The following is a 21775-nucleotide window of genomic DNA, read 5'->3' as shown; positions in this document are numbered from 1 at the left end:
GGATTTATAATAGATATAATATAGTACTGGCTTCTGTTCTCTCCACTCCACTGATACTGCCCTCACAAAAGTCTGCAAATGACCTCAATGCTGCCAAATCCGAGGGCCACTACTCTCTGCTTATTGTCCTTAACCTCTCTACTGCTTTTGACACTGTGGACCACCCGCTCCTCTTGCAAATTCTTCACTCCATTACTCTGTGTGATACTGCCTTCTCATGGTTGTCCTCCTAACTCTTTAAACACTCCTTCTTTATCCTCTCGTGACTTCACCTCCCCACACTTCCTCTAACTGTAGGTGTCCCCCAAGGTTCTGTTCTTGCACCTCTCCTTTTTCTCTCTATATTTCCTCTTTAGGTGAGCTCATTAGCTTTTTGGACTTCCAATATAATTTCTATGCTGATGACACTCAAATCTAGTTAGTCTTGTATGTCCAACTGTCTTTCTGTTATCTCTTCTTGGATGTCACAGCGCTATCTTAAACTTAACATGTATAACCTCACCTCCCATAATTTTATTATCTGTTAATGGCAAAACTATCTTCTCTAGCCCCCAAATACAGTACCTTAGAGTTATCCTTGATTCCTCCCTCTCGCCACACATTCAGTACCTTTCACAGTCCAGCTGTTTCCATCTCAAAAATATTTCTAGGCTCAGACCATTTCTCACACTTGATACTACTAACACCCTCATCCACTCACCGGTCATCTCCAGATTGGACTACTGTAATCTCCTCCTATCTGACCTCCCTGACAACCACCTCTCTCCACTCCAATCTATCCTCAATGCTGCTGCCAGGCTCATCTTCCTCTCCAAATGTACTACATCTGTCTCCCCTTTCTTACAAGCCCTAGACTGGCACCCCTTCCCCTTCAGAATCCAATTCAAGTTTCTCACACTCACTTATAAAGCTCTCACCCATTCTTCTCCCATTTACTGATCTCTCCATCTACCTGTACACTCCCCGTCTGCCCTCTTTGCTCCATAAATTAATGCTGCCTCTCCTGAAAAACAGATTACTTCCTCTGATTCCTGCCACCAAGATTTTGTCAGAGGTGCTCCCTACCTCTGGAATTCATCGCCTGTCATTGTTAGACTCTCAACCTCTCAAAATTTCAAACAGGCTCTCAAGACCCACATCTTCATCAAATTCAACTATCTCTCATCCTAACCCTTTGTTCCATGCTCACTTTTACCCCATCTGTGTCACCCGTCTGTCTGACCCTTCCCTTCAGAATGTAATTTCTCATGCGCACGGCCCTCTCCCCTCATGTGGTTTTTATTCTCTTACTTAGACTATCTTCTACTACATGCTCCCTACAATGGCACCTACCCTCGGTTTATGCCACCCTGTGCTTATTTCAGTGTTATGTTCCCTGATGTAGAAATGTTTATATACCATGTACGTGTCCTACATTGTCTTGTACTGTAAGTCACTGTTTTCTTGTTTTACTCATTTGTTTATGTACTTTGTTAGGCGCTGTGAAACCCTTGTGGTGCCATATAATTAAACAATAATAATAGTGCTGCTAATAATAATAATAATAATAATAATAATAATAATAAATTGTTTAACAGCTCTATAAATTATATTTATTGACTATATGGACTCTTTCAGTTTGCATCTAGTTTTTTAAATTTACATTTGGCTATTTATGAAGTGTAGCAATACTCACATCTATCTGTTCCAAATTTGAATTTGGAGGGGGGGTGTCTACATCAATTCTAGAAAACTGGTAGACGTCCTGTGACTGAGGCACGTGAGACATTTCTGCCTTGGTCTTAAACTCCAACATCAAGACAAAGGGTGGCAACAGAATTCCTAAAATAACCTTTAGAAAAAGATTTAAAAATGTAAATCAGATGGATAGTGTAGGACAATGCCATTCAGAAAGTGCAGGAAATTTGCTTCATAAACTACACACCAAGCTACAGTACTAACTGCAGGTCATATAACTAGTAGTAACATTATAACACTAGTAGCCACCACAATATTTGTCAAGGAGGGTTAATCAGAATAATCATATATTGAGTAGGAGAAAATGGGGCCACAAATATGTCCATTACGGATGCAGTGTTTAAATTGACACAATTTAACACTCAGATACAGACAGGATGGTAATGGGGAAGGGGACACACACAATTTTGCAGTTGCTGGTTCACACATATACATTTTATATTACATCATGCACAATCTTGGCTTTACAAATAAATACTATAGTCCACAATGTATGAGCTTTTTACGGCATAGTTGCGGATTAACCCCTAGACACATATTACTGTAATATACAACACTCATGCCATGTAGAGGACTCAAACTCACAGCCTCATGCACTGCTGTCAGGTCTATGTATTGTGCAGCTGCAGGCTAGTAGTTACAATCACGAGGCTTGCTACACAGGACGCAGAGCATGCATGGCATGCTGATCATTGTGTATTATAAATACAGGGGATTTAGATGAAAGTTATTATTAACAAAAGTACATGTATGCGTTACACTATTACTAACAAATCACAAGTTATAGTAAGTGTCTGAATATGGTATACAGGGTCTGGTGTTCAAGGGCCTAATTCAGAATTGATTGCTAATTATAGAATTCGCAAATGGAGCGATTATCGAACAACTGCGCATGCATAGCATTCCACACGCATGTGGGGTAATTACGAGAGTGGGGTAATAGCGACAGAAAATGCGTACAGATCGTAAACACAATGCAGCCGCTGTTTGACTGCAGGAGGCCGGTGCTATTTTCTGGGTGTGTCAGAAAAAATGCAGGCGTGCCCAGGCGTTTTTGGGGAGGGTCTCTCACATCAGCGCAAACCACTTCCAGCCCGTCTAAGTCGCAGATTAGTGGCAGCCTCAGACGTACTCACATTTGCTCACACGGCAAAGACACTTCGATGTTCGAAGATTTGCGTTTGCATCTGTGAGTGAATAGTGATCTGCTATGCATTCACAAATTTGCAGTGCGTTTTTTTTTCTTTCTGTCAGGGTGGCGCCTTTCTACTCACAGACCACTGCAATTTCTCAGATTAGCAACCCATGCTAAATTAGGCCCCAAATACCTTGCTTAATCTATTGCATGTTTTAATATGGTGGAGTAAATCAGTGAAGGCTACAAATACCTATGGTACAGGTACACACTATGTAGTTACAGACAGCTCTCGTGTTAAATGTCTGTGCACATGTAGTTTGGAGTTTAATTCCACTGCCTAGCAGCTCTACCTCCTAGTGCTCTGCTCAACAGGATGAATGTAAGGCATAATGTGGCATCATGACAACACATCACACATACTGGGAGCTGCCCAAGAAGCCACGAAGAGGACGCCAGGAGCTGGCTGTTGTCCCTAAGGTGGGCTGGTGTGCAATAAGTGCAGGCCCAATGTTTAGTCCCAGACCAGCTCTGCTTTTATATACTGTATATAGTTATAGAGTCTCTCACTCCATAACATTCTGGCCTTAATATACTCTTAGTACTGGGTGTGGTATGGAAGGTAGATAGTAACTAGGTCGACAGTGTCTAGGTCGACCACTATTGGGTGACAGTAACTAGGTCGACAGGGTCTTTAAGTTGACAGGTCAAAAGATCGACATGAGTTTTTTATGTTTTTTTGGTGTCATTTTCTGCGTAGAGTGACCGGGAAGCCCAATTAGTGCACAGTGTCCCCTTGCAGGTTACCGTTCCAATCGTAGTCCACATGGATCGTTGAGTATGAAAAGGTTAAAAAAAGAAAAAAATTGTGAAAAACTCATGTCGACCTTTTGACCTGTCGACCTAGAACATGTTGACCTAGAGACCCTGTCGACCTAGAAACCCTGATGACCTAGTTACTGTCGACCAATAGTGGTCGACCTAGACGCTGTCGACCTAGAGACCGGATCCCCTTAGTACTATAGCATAGATATAATTTATGTACAGCTGTTAACACATATTACTGAGGATAATCAGCTACAGTAAAAAACTGTGCACCTCCCTCTCTGACTCAGAATGGTGGAACCAGAGTGCACTAAATGGTGTTGCTTATCCAGCTAAGAAAGCGCTAGCATTCATAGGGGCTAATTCACTTAGTTGCGAGGTCTTTTAATAGCATCATACATTATGTTTAGGTGATTTTTGCTCACACCTCACAGAGGTGCAATTGTACATGCGCTAAGTTTTCAGTATACTAATTGATGCAATTTGCACCGAAACATATTGCTCGAGGCGACTTCAAGGATTTGCAGCTAATTAATTTGAGTCATAGGGGTAAATTTACTAAGAAGAGGGTTTTACTGTAGTTTTGAAACTCCTGCACATCGCCGGCAGTATTAAGCACCAAACCACTGGATTTACTATTCAGCGGTTTTGTGAGTAACCATCCATGTATATCTGTTTTATAGCATTTTTTTTCAAAGGTTTTGATCAAAATGGCCATAAAACCAGTGTATCTATCTGACCAATCAGAATAAGAGGGATTAGTATACCCTTATAATGAGGGCAATCATTATACACTGTGTGGAAAATACAATAAAAAGTTTTTACACGTTAGTGGGAAAATTATTTTTTCGTTTTATTAAGAGAGCAATATTATTCATTATATTCAAGGTACAAAGTTAATTATTAATTAGTGTTTAAAAAATGTTTACTTGACCGCAGGAGCATTCCATAATGATTGCCCTCATCATAAGAGTACTGTGACACCTCATTTTTTTCGTTGGGTTTGAGGTGTTTTCTAAAACCGTTGCCAAGTAAATCTGAGGATTCTATACTTGTAGCAGTAAAAACAATGATGGCCATTCGATGTTCAACTCTATTCTAAAATATGGCTTCTCTACAGTTTTGTGGCAAGTTTGAGCTTAGAAAACATGCAGGATGCAACCTCGTCAGTAAACTGCATCAAAACCACCAGGATTTCAGTCTCTATTCTACGTAAATTTCCTTCTTACTTGAAAACTTAAACAGGGGATGTTTCTCATTTGTCACACAGGAGCAATTACATGTAATATTTCAGAAAAAAATTCAAAAAATGCAGTGCACTTCTAGATGGAAGCCTGCGTTCAAAGTGCCCATGCAACACTAAGCTCAGGCATTTTTTTAATTGGTGTCTGATGAGGGCAGAAGTTCGTTTGACACTGATCTCTGTGATCATTCAAAGGTATTTTTGTGCAGCAAACTGACGGATGAAAAACATGTAGTTATAAAACTCTCACCAGTACAAAGGTTACTCACATTCTAATATTAATATTTATAACTACCTAGAAAAATGATTAACTTAAAGCTGACATGTAGAAGGGTGACAAGAGACTAAACAGCTGTAATACAAACAGTGTCAGACTCGGACATGAATGGTCCACCAGGGCATGCAGTGGCAGGGGAGCAAATTTAAGGGATGTGGCTAGCCACCAAAGGGGGTATGGCCAGCCACCACAGAGGGACTTGGTCAACCATTAGAGAAGGCATGCAAAATACAAAGCCCTTTTTATAAAGGAGGGGATAGAGCTGTCAGAATTATCCACGTGATTGGCAGGAGGGTAAATCTTGGTGTAGTTTCCACAGAAAGAAACCAAGCACCCAAGTTCATTAGTGATCCTGCTCAACCAAGTTACTGACCGTCTAGTAGTAGAATAACAATGTATAAGTTGTATGTTTAGCCTGGAACCTAAACCTTTAGGGGGGCCCTCTAGGAGTTTGTGTTCCCACCGGGGAATTCTCCTGTACCCCTGTAGGCCAGTCCTACCCTGAACACAAAAGTAAAGAAAACAGTTTATCAGAACAAACAACTAAACAAGTCTGATGGTTTATTAGGATAAACAACACCTTGAGCCAAGAGTTCTTCCTCATATTCAGGCACCCCATCCATATGTCTGTCAGCAGCATCTGGGTGCAGGTGTGGGTCACAAAGGGCTGCAAAGTCGATGATACCGCTAGTTTTAAGCATGTTGAGTTGCTCCAGTTCTTTAGCTGATATGTCAAAAGTTTCATGGCCATTTGCTCATTTAGTTTGAAGGCATTTTCTAAAAGGTCCAGAGCCAACTTGCCAAATTCTCTAAGCAAAATAAATAGAAATTCAAGGAATTGCCTTATTATAATGTATCAGCATGTATGGTTTCCATGTAAGGGCAAACTACCATCTTTATTACATGTATGATTAGTTTTTTGGATTCTACACAGAGCAATTACACTGCTATATTATGGGGTATATTCAATAAGAGTCGGAATAGATCCGACAACCCCTATTCAATACACGGCCAAATCCGACTGTCAGATTTGGTCGTACACAAGGACCCGTCCTGCCGCTGCTGTCAGCGGCTGCAGATGCGCTGACAGCAGCGGCCAGGTGCACAAATGGCAGCGGGCGAGAGCAGGACGGCGGTGAGGGTAAGCTGGGCGACGGAGGGGAGCAGAGATCGGCGGCGGCAGGAGGTGCTGGCAGCAGGGACAGAGGTGCCTGCGGGCGGCGGGGAGTCACAAATCGGCAGCCGGCAGGAAGAGCTGGCTGCGGGGTGGGGCATGTCTGCGGCGGCGGGGGGGGGGGGGGGGGGGGGGCGCAGCAGGGAGAAAGGTGCCTGGCCGGGGGACAGCCAGGCACCTCTCTCCCTGCAGCGCCTCCCCCCCACCACCGCAGACATGTCTTCCCGCAGCCAGCTCCTCCGGCCAGCTGCCGATCTGTGCTCTCTCCGCCGCCCGCAGCACCCACTTGTCTTCTCACCTCAATCCGACTTGTTCTCAAGTCGGATTGAGTTTGTCGGAAAGGGGGCCAAAACCTGTTGGATTTGGCCCCATTTCCGACAGAAGCATGTGGATCGGCGGCTATTCCACCAATCCACGTGTTTTCCGACAAGTCGGGAACTCCCGACTTGTCGGGAAAAATCAGCCCCTATTGAATAGATCGGAACCCCTTCCGACTTACTTCTGTCGGAAGCTGCCGTCTTTCCGACAAGACGGCAGCTTCCGACAGTTATTGAATTGGCGGTATAGCTGCCGATTTACGTGCTTCTGACCATCTCAGTTCGACTTAAAAAACAGTCGAACGGAGATGAGGGACCTGAGAGGAGGAGAGGGGGAAGAGACAAGGGCAGACGGGGGAGAGCCGCGGGCAGACGGGGGACAGCAGCGCTACAGCACAGCGCTGCAGGAGGATGTGTCCACCTGGCTCCAGCAAGTGAGGTCCCGCTTCGCTGGAGCCGGGTGGACGCTGCCGTGAGGTCTGGCGGCTGTGCCACATCCTCCTGCAGCGCTGCTGTCCCCCAACTGCCCGCGGCTGTCCCCCGTCTTCGGTCCCTCATCTCAATTCGACTTTTTTTAAAGTCGAATTGAGATGGGCATTGAATAGCCCTTGTCGGATCCATTCCGACAAATGCATGTCGGAATGGATCCGACCTCAACTGAATATACCCCTTAGTATCTCTAAAATATGTTGGATATAAGAAGAAGAAAAAATGCCTTTATCTAATAAATTTCTTTAAATAGGGTAACCACATGTTATAACTACTGTACAATTGCAGCGCAGTCCAAAATTCAAATAGGGGAGCCACACCAACTGCCAGTGAGTCCCACCCAGCGAGGTTTGGCAGCGTTTGGGGTGGCAGTTGGTATGGCTCCCCTATTTGAATTTTAGACTGTGCTGCAACTGCCACTGGAGAAGATACTTATTTCTTTTTTTTTTTAAACAAACTTATCTCCATCTCCAGAAATCAAAAATATCAGATTTTCCTGTTTTTTTTTTAGATAATTGTTTATTAAATATCCTCTATAGAGTGGTTTACTAACATAGCCCTAAAAGAGAAAATCTATAATAAAACAACAGACTTTCATTGTTGCTATCTTTTTTGTGCAGATTTGTCCTGTACAGCAATGCTAATAAAGAACATATGTCGGGCCATACGTTGAGTATTTCTTGAACTCTTCTGGAGTGTTATCCACTATCTCGCTCTGCTTTGCTTCATGAGCCATAGCCCGGTACAGCTTACAGGCAATTAATGCTTTCACCATCGCTTCTTCTCCGTGCTGCCAGAAGAACATGGCCATTTTTTGTCTCTTCAACAGCACTGCCCACACCAAGAGGTCATTGAAGGGATAAATAAAGCCAGCTAGCTCATTGTCCTCTGTGGAATTTGTCTCATCTCTGGGTTTCTTCTTTGATTTCTGGGTATCAGTAGTCTTCTCCTTTTAACAAAATATCTTATTTAGAGACCAAGAACTGAATTAAAGAAGTACGGACATAAAATAACTTATTTCAAACTAAAAGCATACACTAACTGAATCAAAGAAAGATCTGAAAGTGAAAAACTTATATTAATACAATCCACATTTCCAAGTAGAAGTGTCTAAAGGGGGGTACTCACGGAGCGATCGCTGCTTAAAATCTAAGCAATCTGACTAGATTGCTTAGATTTTAAGCAGCGATCACTCCCTGTGCACCCCTCACAGCGATAGCGATGCGCAGCCCCGCGCATCGCTATCGCTGGTGCTAGATTGGCCTGCATGCAGGCCAATCTAGCGGGTCGCTCACTTCACCCGCTGGGTGAAATGAGCGGCCCCCCCGTCTCCCCCCGCACGCTCAGCACAGATTGCGCTGTGCTGAGCGGGGGGTGAGATGTGTGCTGAGCGAACCGCTCAGCACACATCTCTCCCCTGATCTGCCGGTGAGTACTGGCCTTAATGCAGAGCCTTAATAATAGAATTTCTGCAGCTGGTAGGATAACAGTCCTACTTGTTGTGCTGAAAATATCATATAGATCTAATAATACAAAACTGTAAACACATACAACAGACGTCCCAATCACAAAATGATACTTCATATATTTTTCTCTTTATTAAAAATAATTTAAATTTCTTGTGAATATTCATATTTAAAGGGATAACCTCCTAATGTGTACACATGAATTACTGACTTATCTTTTTTGCTACTAACTCACTTTAGATAAATGCTATGTAACAGGTGATAAGTGCTTCTTGGTATAAGAATCTTCTAAAAAAGCAGCATGTTTGATATACACTAGGAAAAATTTGAGGAAAAATTACTTCACAGAAAGGGTAGTGGAAAAGTGGAATAGCCTCCCATCAGATGTGGTAGAGGCTAAGACAGTAGAACAATTTAAATTTGCATGGGATAGACATAAGGATATCCCTACAAAGAAATTAGGATCAAACAAGCTTTGAGATAAAAATATGGTAAAAAAAGGGCAGACTAGATGGGCCAGGTAGTTGTTATCTGTCGTCAAATTCAATGGGGTATATGCAATTGCGGTCGATTTGCCGCAAATGTCGAAAAACGGGGCATTTTCGACACAAAAAAAAAATTCGACAATGTAATACAGTACTTTTCGACAAAAAACGGCCGTTTCAGATTCGACAGTTGTCAAATTCGACATGTCTGCAATGGTAAAAATGCGGCTTTTCGACAAAAGTATATTCAATTGAAGAATGACGATTCGACAACAGTGCTTTTCGACAGTCATTTCGTCAATTTCAGTCCGCCTCATTTTGGTGGCGGAATCTAATAAAAAAAAATTAAAAACATGTTTTTTTTGTGTTTTTTTTGTTGCTAATAGCATATCTATTTATATTAGAAGGGATTATCTACTTGGTTTGTCTATTAGGAGCCACAAGTATTATTTATATATTTTTTAAAAGAATATATATTTATTTTTTTTACTGACTTAAATAATATGGAGAGATCAGAGCATGTTTTTCAGTGGGACGGGGTGGGAATGGGTTAAAAATCAAGAAAAAAAATGCGTGGGGTCCCCCCTCCTAAGCATAACCAGCCTCGGGCTCTTTGAGCCGGGCCTGGTTGAAAAAATACGGGGAAGGGGGGGGGGGAATTGACAGGGGATCCCCCGTATTTTTACAACCAGCACCGGGCTCTGTGTCCGGTCCTGGTGCAAAAAATACGGGGGACAAAAGACGTAGGGGTCCCCCGTATTTTTAACACTAGCACCGGGCTCCACTAGCTGGAGAGATAATGCCACAGCCGGGGGACACTTTTATACCGGTCCCTGCGGCCGTGGCATTGAATCCCCAACTAGTCACCCCTGGCCGGGGTACCCTGGAGGAGTGGGGACCGCTTAAATGAAGGGGTCCCTCCTCCAGCCACCCACGGGCCAGGGGTGAAGCCCGAGGCTGACCCCCCCCCCCCCATCCAAGGGCTGCGGATGGGGGGCTGATAGCCTTGTGTCAAATAAAAGAATATTGTTTTTTTGTAGCAGAACTACAAGTCCCAGCAAGCCTCCCCGCAATCTGGTACTTGGTGAATCACAAGTACCAGCATGCGGGGGGGAAACGGGCCCGCTGGTACCTGTAGTTCTACTGCAAAAAAAATACCCAAATAAAAACAGTACACGCACACCGTGAAAGTAAAACTTTATTACATACATGCACGCTGACACACACATACTTACCTATGTTCACACGCCGACTCTGTCCAGTTCTTCATGTAGAATCCATGGGGTACCTGAAAATAAAATTATACTCACAAAAATCCTGTATAGCATCTGTCCTATTCTCCTTGTAATCCACGTACTTGGCAAAATAATAAAACGCAATAACCGGACCACGCACTGAAAGGGGTCCCCGAATGCCGGGACCCCACGTGACTCCTGTCACAGAGGGTCCCTTCAGCCAATCAGGGAGCGCCACGTCGTGGCACTCTCCTGATTGGCTGTGCGCGTCTGAACTGTCAGACGGCACATGCCGCTCCATTATCTTCAATGGTGGGAACTTTGCGATCAGCGGTGAGGTTACTCGCGGTCAGCCGCTGACCGCGAGTAACCTCATCGCTGACCGCAAAGTTCCCACCATTGAAGATAATGGAGCGGCATAGTGCTATGCGCCGTCTGACAGTTCAGACGCGCACAGCCAATCAGGAGAGTGCCACGACGTGGTGCTCCCTGATTGGTTGAAGGGACCCTCTGTGACAGGAGTCACGTGGGGTCCCGGCATTCGGGAAAACGGGTCCCATGTGTAAACATGGGACCCCTTTCAGTGCGTGGTCCGGTTATTGCGTTTTATTATTTTGCCAAGTATGTGGATTACAAGGAGAAGAGGACAGACGCTATACAGGATTTTTGGGAGTATAATTTTATTTTCAGGTACCCCATGGATTCTACATGGAGAAGTGGACAGAGTCGGCGTGTGAACATAGGTAAGTATGTGTGTGTCGGCGTGCATGTATGTAATAAAGTTTTACTTTCACGGTGTGCGTGTACTGTTTTTATTTGGGGGGTTTTTTGCAGTAGAACCAGCGGGCCCGTTTCCCCCCCGCATGCTGGTACTTGTGGTTCTTCAAGTACCAGCTTGCGGCGGAAGCTTGCTGGGACTTGTAGTTCTGCTATAAAACACAATATTCTTTTATTTGACACAAGGCTATCGGCCCCCCATCCGCAGCCCTTGGATGGGGGGGACAGCCTCGGGCTTCACCCCTGGCCCTTGGGTGGCTGGAGGGGGGGGACCCCTTGATTTAAGGGGTCCCCACTCCTCCAGGGTACCCCGGCCAGTGGTGACTAGTTAGTGATTTAATGCCAGGGCCGCAGGGACCGATATAAAAGTGTCCCCCGGCTGTGGCATTATCTCTCTGACTAGTGGAGCCCGGTGCTGGTGTTAAAAATACGGGGGACCCCTACGCTTTTTGTCCCCCGTATTTTTTGCACCAGGACCGGACGCAGAGCCCGGTAATGGTTGTAAAAATACGGGGAATCCCCTGTCAATTTTTCCCCCGGATTTTTACAACCAGGACCGGCTCAAAGAGCCCGAGGCTGGTTATGCTTGGGAGGGGGGACCCCACGCAATTTTTTTCTGGGTTTTTTAAACACTTTTGTGCCATCCAAAAAGTCGAATCCAGGACGCACACTATCCGTCAATTGGTCCGTTTTTCGACAGCGAGACTGTCGAATCCGTTTTTTATTGAATATGTCAAATTCGGGTCCCGGCGGCAGGGTGTCTGACTGTCGAATTGTGTCGAATTAAAAAACGGTCGAATTCCGGTGCAATTGCATATACCCCTATGTATGTTAAATTACTTCAGAATGCTTATGATAAACCCTGTTATTCCATGCAAACCTTTATGCCAATGTTGCGCTCTGTGTGCAAGATAAGTATCCTAATATCACTGTGTATTGTGTTTTTGTTTAGAAACAATGGAAAATGAATCAAATGATTTCACGTTGCAAAAGCTCAGGATTCATCTTGCCAAGTGTTGAACCTTTGTCACGCTGGCTTATTTTGATTAGAATCTACAATTACAGCATATTTACAAGTTCATCTTGCCCTGTTACATTTTATTACTTGTAGTAATAAAAAACTTGAACCTGCTTCTCAGCTGTACACTTGAACTAGATATATTGTGTCATTATTTATGACTTTTGCATAAAAGTTTCAGGATTGCTCAAAGTCTATGGATTTATTTAAACAATTTAGTCACATAGTGTTCCACTCATCTGCCAAGAATCTCAGGTTGAGAATACTCATTTAAATAAAAACTAGTAAAATAAAAAATAAATAAATTGCAAAAACATAGTGAATTTTAAAAATTATGTTAATTACATGTATTAATGCTTTGTATTATTGTTTTGGTATGGAATGAAAATGCTTATACAACTGTGTCTTAGAACCCTTACCGAATAACATTTGATATCATGATCTCAATCTTTTGAAACACTGAGATAAGCTTTATTCGATCTTCATATTCCGAACACTAAATAATTACGGTACAGTATCTGCTGCAAATTTTTGGGAGCTATATAGGCTGGTATATCACAATCCCCTGGATCAGTTCAACAGGCTTGGCTTGTCTATTGGTGGATCCTCTGCACTAGTTACCTTTTCTTTATTCAGTATTATTATTTAAGGTGAATGGTATTTGTATGTTGTTTATTCTTATTATTCTTATAGTTTATTCTTATAGTTTAGAAAACGGGTGTCTTTATAGTAGGACATTGCTTCTTTATGCATGCAGAGACAGGGGTGTATCTTCCTATTGGCCAGGATAGCACTCGCCAGGGGCGCCAGCCATGGGGGGGGGCGCCATCCAGAGGTGCCACCCGCGGGCAGTAGGTAGATTCACTTTTAGAGGCAGCAGCTATACCCCCACCCCCGTGTAGTTCCTCACCAGCAGGGATGCCCAGTAATGATCACAGTATGCAGCAGCGGCTGCTGGGGGGTGTAGTTTATGTAGAGTTTCTTGTCTGTATTGTGGTGCGGTGCTGGACCCCGGCGCCAATTACAGTGGCTGCTGCTGCTGCATTCTTTGATCATTAATGGACATCCCTGCTGTTGAGGAACTACACGGGGGTGGGGGGGAATAGCTGTCACCTCTAAAAGTGAATATACCTAAAAGTGCTGCCTTTAATAGTAAAATCAACATGGGGGCATATATGTGTCTGGCACTGAGGGGGCATATGTGTATCTGACACTGTGGGGGCATATGTGTATCTGGCACTGTGGGGATATTTGAGTGTCCGGCACTGTGGGTGCATACGAGTGCGCGGCACTGTGGGGGCATACAAGTGTGTGGCACTGTAGGGGCATATGAGTGTCCGGCACTGTAGGGGCACATGAGTGCCTGGCTCGGTGGGGGCATATGTGTATCTGGCACTGTGGGGGCATATGCGTAACTGGCACTATACTGGGGGACATTATGTGCATCTGACACTATACTGGTGACATTATGTGTAAGGAGAACTACTGTGATTATTGTGTGTAAGGCTGCTAATTGTGTGTGTGCGCATGTGTAGGGGGTGTGATTATATATTTATAGTTTGATATCATTATATAAAATTGTGAGGCCACGCCCACTTTCCCAGGAGCGTGCACGCCTTCCCATATATATATATATATATATATATATATATATATGGGCACTACTGTGTGGCATAATGTGTTTAAGGGGTACTACTGTGAAGCATAACGTGAATAATGTACATTACTGTACTGTGTAATGTGAGTAAGGCACACTACTGTCTTGTAATTTGAATTGGGGTACTATTGAGTTGCCACGCCCCTTTTTGGCACACGTGCCTTCCTTATTTCAAATATGGGGTGGGGCACCAGTACTTTACTTTGCCAGGGGCGCTCGGACCCCTAAATACACCCCTGTGCAGAGATATCATAATATTGCACTATTAGGTAGTCAAATAAGTGCCTCTCATGTACAGCAGATGCAGTGACTAGCCTCAGTTTGCAGTATTTGATAGTAAGGATATTTGCTTGTCTTATTGTCTGAAAATAAGATTTTACTCACCGGTAAATCTATTTCTCGTAGTCCGTAGTGGATGCTGGGACTCCGTAAGGACCATGGGGAATAGCGGCTCCGCAGGAGACTGGGCACAACTAAAGAAAGCTTTAGGACTACCTGGTGTGCACTGGCTCCTCCCACTATGACCCTCCTCCAGACCTCAGTTAGGATACTGTGCCCGGAAGAGCTGACACAATAAGGAAGGATTTTGAATCCCGGGTAAGACTCATACCAGCCACACCAATCACACCGTATAACTCGTGATACTATACCCAGTTAACAGTATGAAATATAACTGAGCCTCTCAACAGATGGCTCAACAATAACCCTTTAGTTAGGCAATAACTATATACAAGTATTGCAGACAATCCGCACTTGGGCGCCCAGCATCCACTACGGACTACGAGAAATAGATTTTCCGGTGAGTAAAATCTTATTTTCTCTGACGTCCTAAGTAGAGATGTGCACTTGAAATTTTTCGGGTTTTGTGTTTTGGTTTTGGGTTCGGTTCCGCGGCCGTGTTTTGGGTTCGACCGCGTTTTGGCAAAACCTCACCGAATTTTTTTTGTCGGATTCGGGTGTGTTTTGGATTCGGGTGTTTTTTTCAAAAAAACACTAAAAAACAGCTTAAATCATAGAATTTGGGGGTCATTTTGATCCCAAAGTATTATTAACCTCAAAAACCATAATTTCCACTCATTTTGAGTCTATTCTGAACACCTCACACCTCACAATATTATTTTTAGTCCTAAAATTTGCACCGAGGTCGCTGGATGACTAAGCTAAGCGACCCTAGTGGCCGACACAAACACCTGGCCCATCTAGGAGTGGCACTGCAGTGTCACGCAGGATGGCCCTTCCAAAAAACACTCCCCAAACAGCACATGACGCAAAGAAAAAAAGAGGCGCAATGAGGTAGCTGTGTGAGTAAGCTAAGCGACCCTAGTGGCCGACACAAACACCTGGCCCATCTAGGAGTGGCACTGCAGTGTCACGCAGGATGGCCCTTCCAAAAAACACTCCCCAAACAGCACATGACGCAAAGAAGAAAAAAAAGAGGCGCAATGAGGTAGCTGTGTGAGTAAGCTAAGCGACCCTAGTGGCCGACACAAACACCTGGCCCATCTAGGAGTGGCACTGCAGTGTCACGCAGGATGGCCCTTCCAAAAAACACTCCCCAAACAGCACATGACGCAAAGAAAAAAAGAGGCGCAATGAGGTAGCTGTGTGAGTAAGCTAAGCGACCCAAGTGGCCGACACAAACACCTGGCCCATCTAGGAGTGGCACTGCAGTGTCACGCAGGATGGCCCTTCCAAAAAACACTCCCCAAACAGCACATGACGCAAAGAAAAAAAGAGGCGCAATGAGATAGCTGTGTGAGTAAGCTAAGCGACCCTAGTGGCCGACACAAACACCTGGCCCATCTAGGAGTGGCACTGCAGTGTCACGCAGGATGGCCCTTCCGAAAAACACTCCCCAAACAGCACATGACGCAAAGAAAAATGAAAGAAAAAAGAGGTGCTAGATGGAATTGTCCTTGGGCCCTCCCACCCACCCTTATGTTGTATAAACAGGACATGCACACTTTAACCAACCCATCATTTCAGTGACAGGGTCTGCCACACGACTGTGACTGAAATGACGGGTTGGTTTGGACCCCCACCGAAAAAGAAGCAATTAATCTCTCCTTGCACAAACTGGCTCTACAGAGGCAAGATGTCCACCTCATCATCATCCTCCGATATATCACCGTGTACATCCCGCTCCTCACAGATTATCAATTCGTCCCCACTGGAATCCACCATCTCAGCTCCCTGTGTACTTTGTGGAGGCAATTGCTGCTGGTCAATGTCTCCACGGAGGAATTGATTATAATTCATTTTAATGAACATCATCTTCTCCACATTTTCTGGAAGTAACCTCGTACGCCGATTGCTGACAAGGTGAGCGGCGGCACTAAACACTCTTTCGGAGTACACACTTGTGGGAGGGCAACTTAGGTAGAATAAAGCCAGTTTGTGCAAGGGCCTCCAAATTGCCTCTTTTTCCTGCCAGTATAAGTACGGACTGTCTGACGTGCCTACTTGGATGCGGTCACTCATATAATCCTCCACCATTCTTTCAATGGGGAGAGAATCATATGCAGTGCCAGTAGACGACACGTCCGTATCCGTAATCGTTGGCAGGTCCTTCAGTCCGGACCAGATGTCAGCATCAGCAGTCGCTCCAGACTGCCCTGCATCACCGCCAGCGGGTGGGCTCGGAATTCTGAGCCTTTTCCTCGCACCCCCAGTTGCGGGAGAATGTGAAGGAGGAGATGTTGACAGGTCGCGTTCCGCTTGACTTGACAATTTTCTCACCAGCAGGTCTTTGAACCCCAGCAGACTTGTGTCTGCCGGAAAGAGAGATCCAAGGTAGGTTTTAAATCTAGGATCGAGCACGGTGGCCAAAATGTAGTGCTCTGATTTCAACAGATTGACCACCCGTGAATCCTGGTTAAGCGAATGAAGGGCTCCATCCACAAGTCCCACATGCCTAGCGGAATCGCTCTGTGTTAGCTCCTCCTTCAATGTCTCCAGCTTCTTCTGCAAAAGCCTGATGAGGGGAATGACCTGACTCAGGCTGGCAGTGTCTGAACTGACTTCACGTGTGGCAAGTTCAAAGGGCAGCAGAACCTTGCACAACGTTGAAATCATTCTCCACTGCGCTTGAGACAGGTGCATTCCACCTCCTATATCGTGCTCAATTGTATAGGCTTGAATGGCCTTTTGCTGCTCCTCCAACCTCTGAAGCATATATAGGGTTGAATTCCACCTCGTTACCACTTCTTGCTTCAGATGATGGCAGGGCAGGTTCAGGAGTTTTTGGTGGTGCTCCAGTCTTCTGTACGTGGTGCCTGTATGCCGAAAGTGTCCCACAATTCTTCTGGCCACCGACAGCATCTCTTGCACGCCCCTCTCGCTTTTTAAATAATTCTGCACCACCAAATTCAAGGTATGTGCAAAACATGGGACGTGCTGGAATTTGCCCATATTTAATGCACACACAATATTGCTGGCGTTGTCCGATGCCACAAATCCACAGGAGAGTCCAATTGGGGTAAGCCATTCCGCGATGATCTTCCTCAGTTGCCGTAAGAGGTTTTCAGCTGTGTGCGTATTCTGGAAACCGGTGATACAAAGCGTAGCCTGCCTAGGAAAGAGTTGGCGTTTGCGAGATGCTGCTACTGGTGCCGCCGCTGCTGTTCTTGCGGCGGGAGTCCATACATCTACCCAGTGGGCTGTCACAGTCATATAGTCCTGACCCTGCCCTGCTCCACTTGTCCACATGTCCGTGGTTAAGTGGACATTGGGTACAACTGAATTTTTTAGGACACTGGTGAGTCTTTTTCTGACGTCCGTGTACATTCTCGGTATCGCCTGCCTAGAGAAGTGGAACCTAGATGGTATTTGGTAATGGGGGCACACTACCTCAAGAAATTGTCTAGTTCCCTGTGAACTAACGGCGGATACCGGACGCACGTCTAACACCAACATAGTTGTCAAGGCCTCAGTTATCCGCTTTGCAACAGGATGACTGCTGTGATATTTCATCTTCCTCGCAAAGGACTGTTGGACAGTCAATTGCTTACTGGAAGTAGTACAAGTGGTCTTCCGACTTCCCCTCTGGGATGACCATCGACTCCCAGCAGCAACAACAGCAGCGCCAGCAGCAGTAGGCGTTACACGCAAGGATGCATCGGAGGAATCCCAGGCAGGAGAGGACTCGTCAGAATTGCCAGTGACATGGCCTGCAGGACTATTGGCATTCCTGGGGAAGGAGGAAATTGACACTGAGGGAGTTGGTGGGGTGGTTTGCGTGAGCTTGGTTACAAGAGGAAGGGATTTACTGGTCAGTGGACTGCTTCCGCTGTCGCCCAAAGTTTTTGAACTTGTCACTGACTTATTATGAATGCGCTGCAGGTGACGTATAAGGGAGGATGTTCCGAGGTGGTTAACGTCCTTACCCCTACTTATTACAGCTTGACAAAGGCAACACACGGCTTGACAAATGTTGTCCGCATTTCTGTTGAAATACTTCCACACCGAAGAGCTGATTTTTTTTGTATTTTGACCAGGCATGTCAATGGCCATATTCCTCCAACGGACAACAGGTGTCTCCCCGGGTGCCTGACTTAAACAAACCACCTCACCATCAGAATCCTCCTTGTCAATTTCCTCCCCAGCGCCAGCAACACCCATATCCTCCTCATCCTGGTGTACTTCAACACTGACATCTTCAATCTGACTATCAGGAACTGGACTGCGGGTGCTCCTTCCAGCACTTGCAGGGGGCGTGCAAATGGTGGAAGGCGCATGCTCTTCACGTCCAGTGTTGGGAAGGTCAGGCATCGCAACCGACACAATTGGACTCTCCTTGTGGATTTGGGATTTCGAAGAACGCACAGTTCTTTGCTGTGCTTTTGCCAGCTTGAGTTTTTTCATTTTTCTAGCGAGAGGCTGAGTGCTTCCATCCTCATGTGAAGCTGAACCACTAGCCATGAACATAGGCCAGGGCCTCAGCCGTTCCTTGCCACTCCGTGTGGCAAATGGCATATTGGCAAGTTTACGCTTCTCCTCCGACGATTTTATTTTAGATTTTTGAGTCCTTTTTTTACTGATATTTGGTGTTTTGGATTTTACATGCTCTGTACTATGACATTGGGCATCGGCCTTGGCAGACGACGTTGCTGGCATTTCATCGTCTCGGCCATGACTAGTGGCAGCAGCTTCAGCACGAGGTGGAAGTCGATCTTGATCTTTCCCTATTTTTGGAACCTCAACATTTTTGTTCTCCATATTTTAATAGGCACAACTAAAAGGCACCTCAGGTAAACAATGGAGATGGATGGATACTAGTATACTTATGGATGACGAGCGACTGCCGACACAGAGGTAGCTACAGCCGTGGACTACCGTACTGTGTCTGCTGCTAATATAGACTGGATGACAATGAGATAAAATTAAAATATATATATATATCACACTAGTACTGCAGCCGGACAGGTATATATTATGTAATGACGGACCTGCTGGACACTGTCTGTCAGCACTGCAGACTCCTAAAGTAAGCTACTAGTATCAAGAAGATAGAAAAAAAAAAAAACACGGGTAGGTGGTATACAATTATGGATGGACGAGCGACTGCCGACACAGAGGTAGCTACAGCCGTGGACTACCGTACTGTGTCTGCTGCTAATATAGACTGGATGATAATGAGATAAAATTAAAATATATATATATATCACACTAGTACTGCAGCCGGACAGGTATATATTATGTAATGACGGACCTGCTGGACACTGTCTGTCAGACTCAGCACTGCAGACTCCTAAAGTAAGCTACTAGTATCAAGAAGATAGAAGAAAAAAAAAACCACGGGTAGGTGGTATACAATTATGGATGGACGAGCGACTGCCGACACAGAGGTAGCTACAGCCGTGGACTACCGTACTGTGTCTGCTGCTAATATAGACTGGATGATAATGAGATAAAATTAAAATATATATATATATATATCACACTAGTACTGCAGGCGGACAGGTATATATTATGTAATGACGGACCTGCTGGACACTGTCTGCAGAATGCGTTTATAAAAACACCACACGACGAGTGTTTAACTTTTTCAGGCAATCACAATATACTGGTGGTCAGCAGACAATCACAATACTGGTGGTCAGTGGTCACTGGTCAGTCACACTGGCAGTGGCACTCTGGCAGCAAAAGTGTGCACTGTACTTAAAATATGTACTCCTGCTATAACTGCTCCCCAGTCTCCCCCACAATTAAGCTGTGTGAGCAGTGAGCACTCAGCACAGTCAGATAATGATATACAGTATTACATATGATGCAGCACACTGGGCTGAGCACAGATATGGTATGTGACTGTGTCACACTGTGTATCGTTTTTTATCAGGCAGAGAACGGATTAATTAAACTGGTGGTAACTGGTCACACTATCAGCAGCAAGTAGTACTCCTCCTAATAATATGCTCCCCAAAATTTGTGTCTCTCTCTAGTACTCTAGTCTAAACGGAGAGGACGCCAGCCACGTCCTCTCCCTATCAATCTCAATGCACGTGTGAAAATGGCGGCGATGCGCGGCTCCTTATATAGAATCCGAGTCTCGCGATAGAATCCGAGCCTCGCGAGAATCCGACAGCGGGATGATGACGTTCGGGCGCGCTCGGGTTAACCGAGCAAGGCGGGAGGATCCGAGCCTGCTCGGCCCCGTGTAAAAAAAGCTGAAGTTCGGGCGGGTTCGGATTCCGAGGAACCGAACCCGCTCATCTCTAGTCCTAAGTGGATGCTGGGACTCCGTAAGGACCATGGGGATTATACCAAAGCTCCCAAATGGGCGGGAGAGTGCGGATGACTCTGCAGCACCGAATGAGCAAACTCTAGGTCCTCCTCAGCCAGGGTATCAAACTTGTAGACTCTTGCACAAGTTTTTGAACCCGACCAAGTAACCGTTCGGCAAATTTGTAAAGCCGAGACCCCTCGGGCAGCCGCCCAAGAAGAGCCCACTTTCCTCGTGGAATAGGCTTTTACAGATTTAGGGTGCGGCAGTCCAGCAGCAGAATGTGCAAGTTGAATCGTGCTACAGATCCAGCGAGCAATAGTCTGCTTAGAAGCAGGAGCACCCAGCTTGTTGGGTGCATACAGGATAAATAGCGAGTCAGTTTTCCTGACTCCAGCCGTCCTGGAAACATATATTTTCCAGGGCCCTGACTACGTCCAGTAACTTGGAATCCTCCAAGTCCCAAGTAGCCGCAGGCACCACAATAGGTTGGTTCACATGAAAAACTGATACCACCTTAGGAAGGAATTGGGAACGAGTCCTCAATTCCGCCCTATCCATATAAAAAAATTAGATAAGGGCTTTTGCATGATAAAGCTGCTAATTCTGATATACGCCTGGCCGACGCCAAGGCCAACAGCATGACCACTTTCCACGTGAGGTATTTTAGCTCCACGGATTTAAGTGGCTCAACCCAATGCGACTTCAGGAAATCCAACACCACGTTGAGATCCCACGGTGCCACTGGAGGCACAAACGGGGGCTGACTATGCAGCACTCCCTTAACAAAAGTCTGAACTTCAGGCAGTGAAGTCAGTTCTATTTTGGAAGAAAATCGACAGAGCCGAAATCTGGACCTTAATGGAACCCAATTTTAGGCCCATAGTCACCCCTGACTGTAGGAAGAGCAGAAATCGACCTAGCTGAAATTCCTCCGTTGGGGCCTTCCTGGCCTCACAGCACGCAACATATTTCCGCCATATGCGGTGATAATGGTTTGCGTTCACTTCTTTCCTAGCTTTAATTAGCGTAGGGATAACTTCCTCCGGAATGCCCTTTTCCTTCAGGATCCGGCGTTCAACCGCCATGCCGTCAAACGCAGCCGCGGTACGTCTTGGAACAGACAGGCCCCCTGCTGCAGCAGGTCCTGTCTGAGCGGCAGAGGCCATGGGTCCTCTGAGATCATTTCTTGGAGTTCTGGGTACCAAGCTCTTCTTGG

At 45.4% G+C, this 21775-nt stretch overlaps 1 protein-coding gene across 2 annotated transcripts in view; it reads right to left on the bottom strand.

Annotated features, from left to right (window-relative positions):
* TRPM6 (transient receptor potential cation channel subfamily M member 6) overlaps window positions 1-21775 on the bottom strand; it is a 527875-nt gene that overhangs the window by 170081 nt on the left and 336019 nt on the right. For both annotated transcript variants that reach the window (XM_063913863.1, XM_063913865.1), the window contains exons 16-18: window positions 7866-8146; window positions 5798-6026; window positions 1676-1831 (exon numbers count right to left, since the gene is read on the bottom strand). In XM_063913863.1, coding sequence (XP_063769933.1) covers window positions 1676-1831; window positions 5798-6026; window positions 7866-8146 — 666 coding nt within the window. The remainder of the gene's footprint in view (window positions 1-1675; window positions 1832-5797; window positions 6027-7865; window positions 8147-21775) is intronic.

This window comes from Pseudophryne corroboree, chromosome 1 (genome assembly GCF_028390025.1).
Source record: "Pseudophryne corroboree isolate aPseCor3 chromosome 1, aPseCor3.hap2, whole genome shotgun sequence".
Classification (NCBI taxonomy): domain Eukaryota; kingdom Metazoa; phylum Chordata; class Amphibia; order Anura; family Myobatrachidae; genus Pseudophryne; species Pseudophryne corroboree.
The sequence above is the reverse complement of the archived record's forward strand: the minus strand, read 5'-3'. Positions and strand labels throughout refer to the sequence as shown.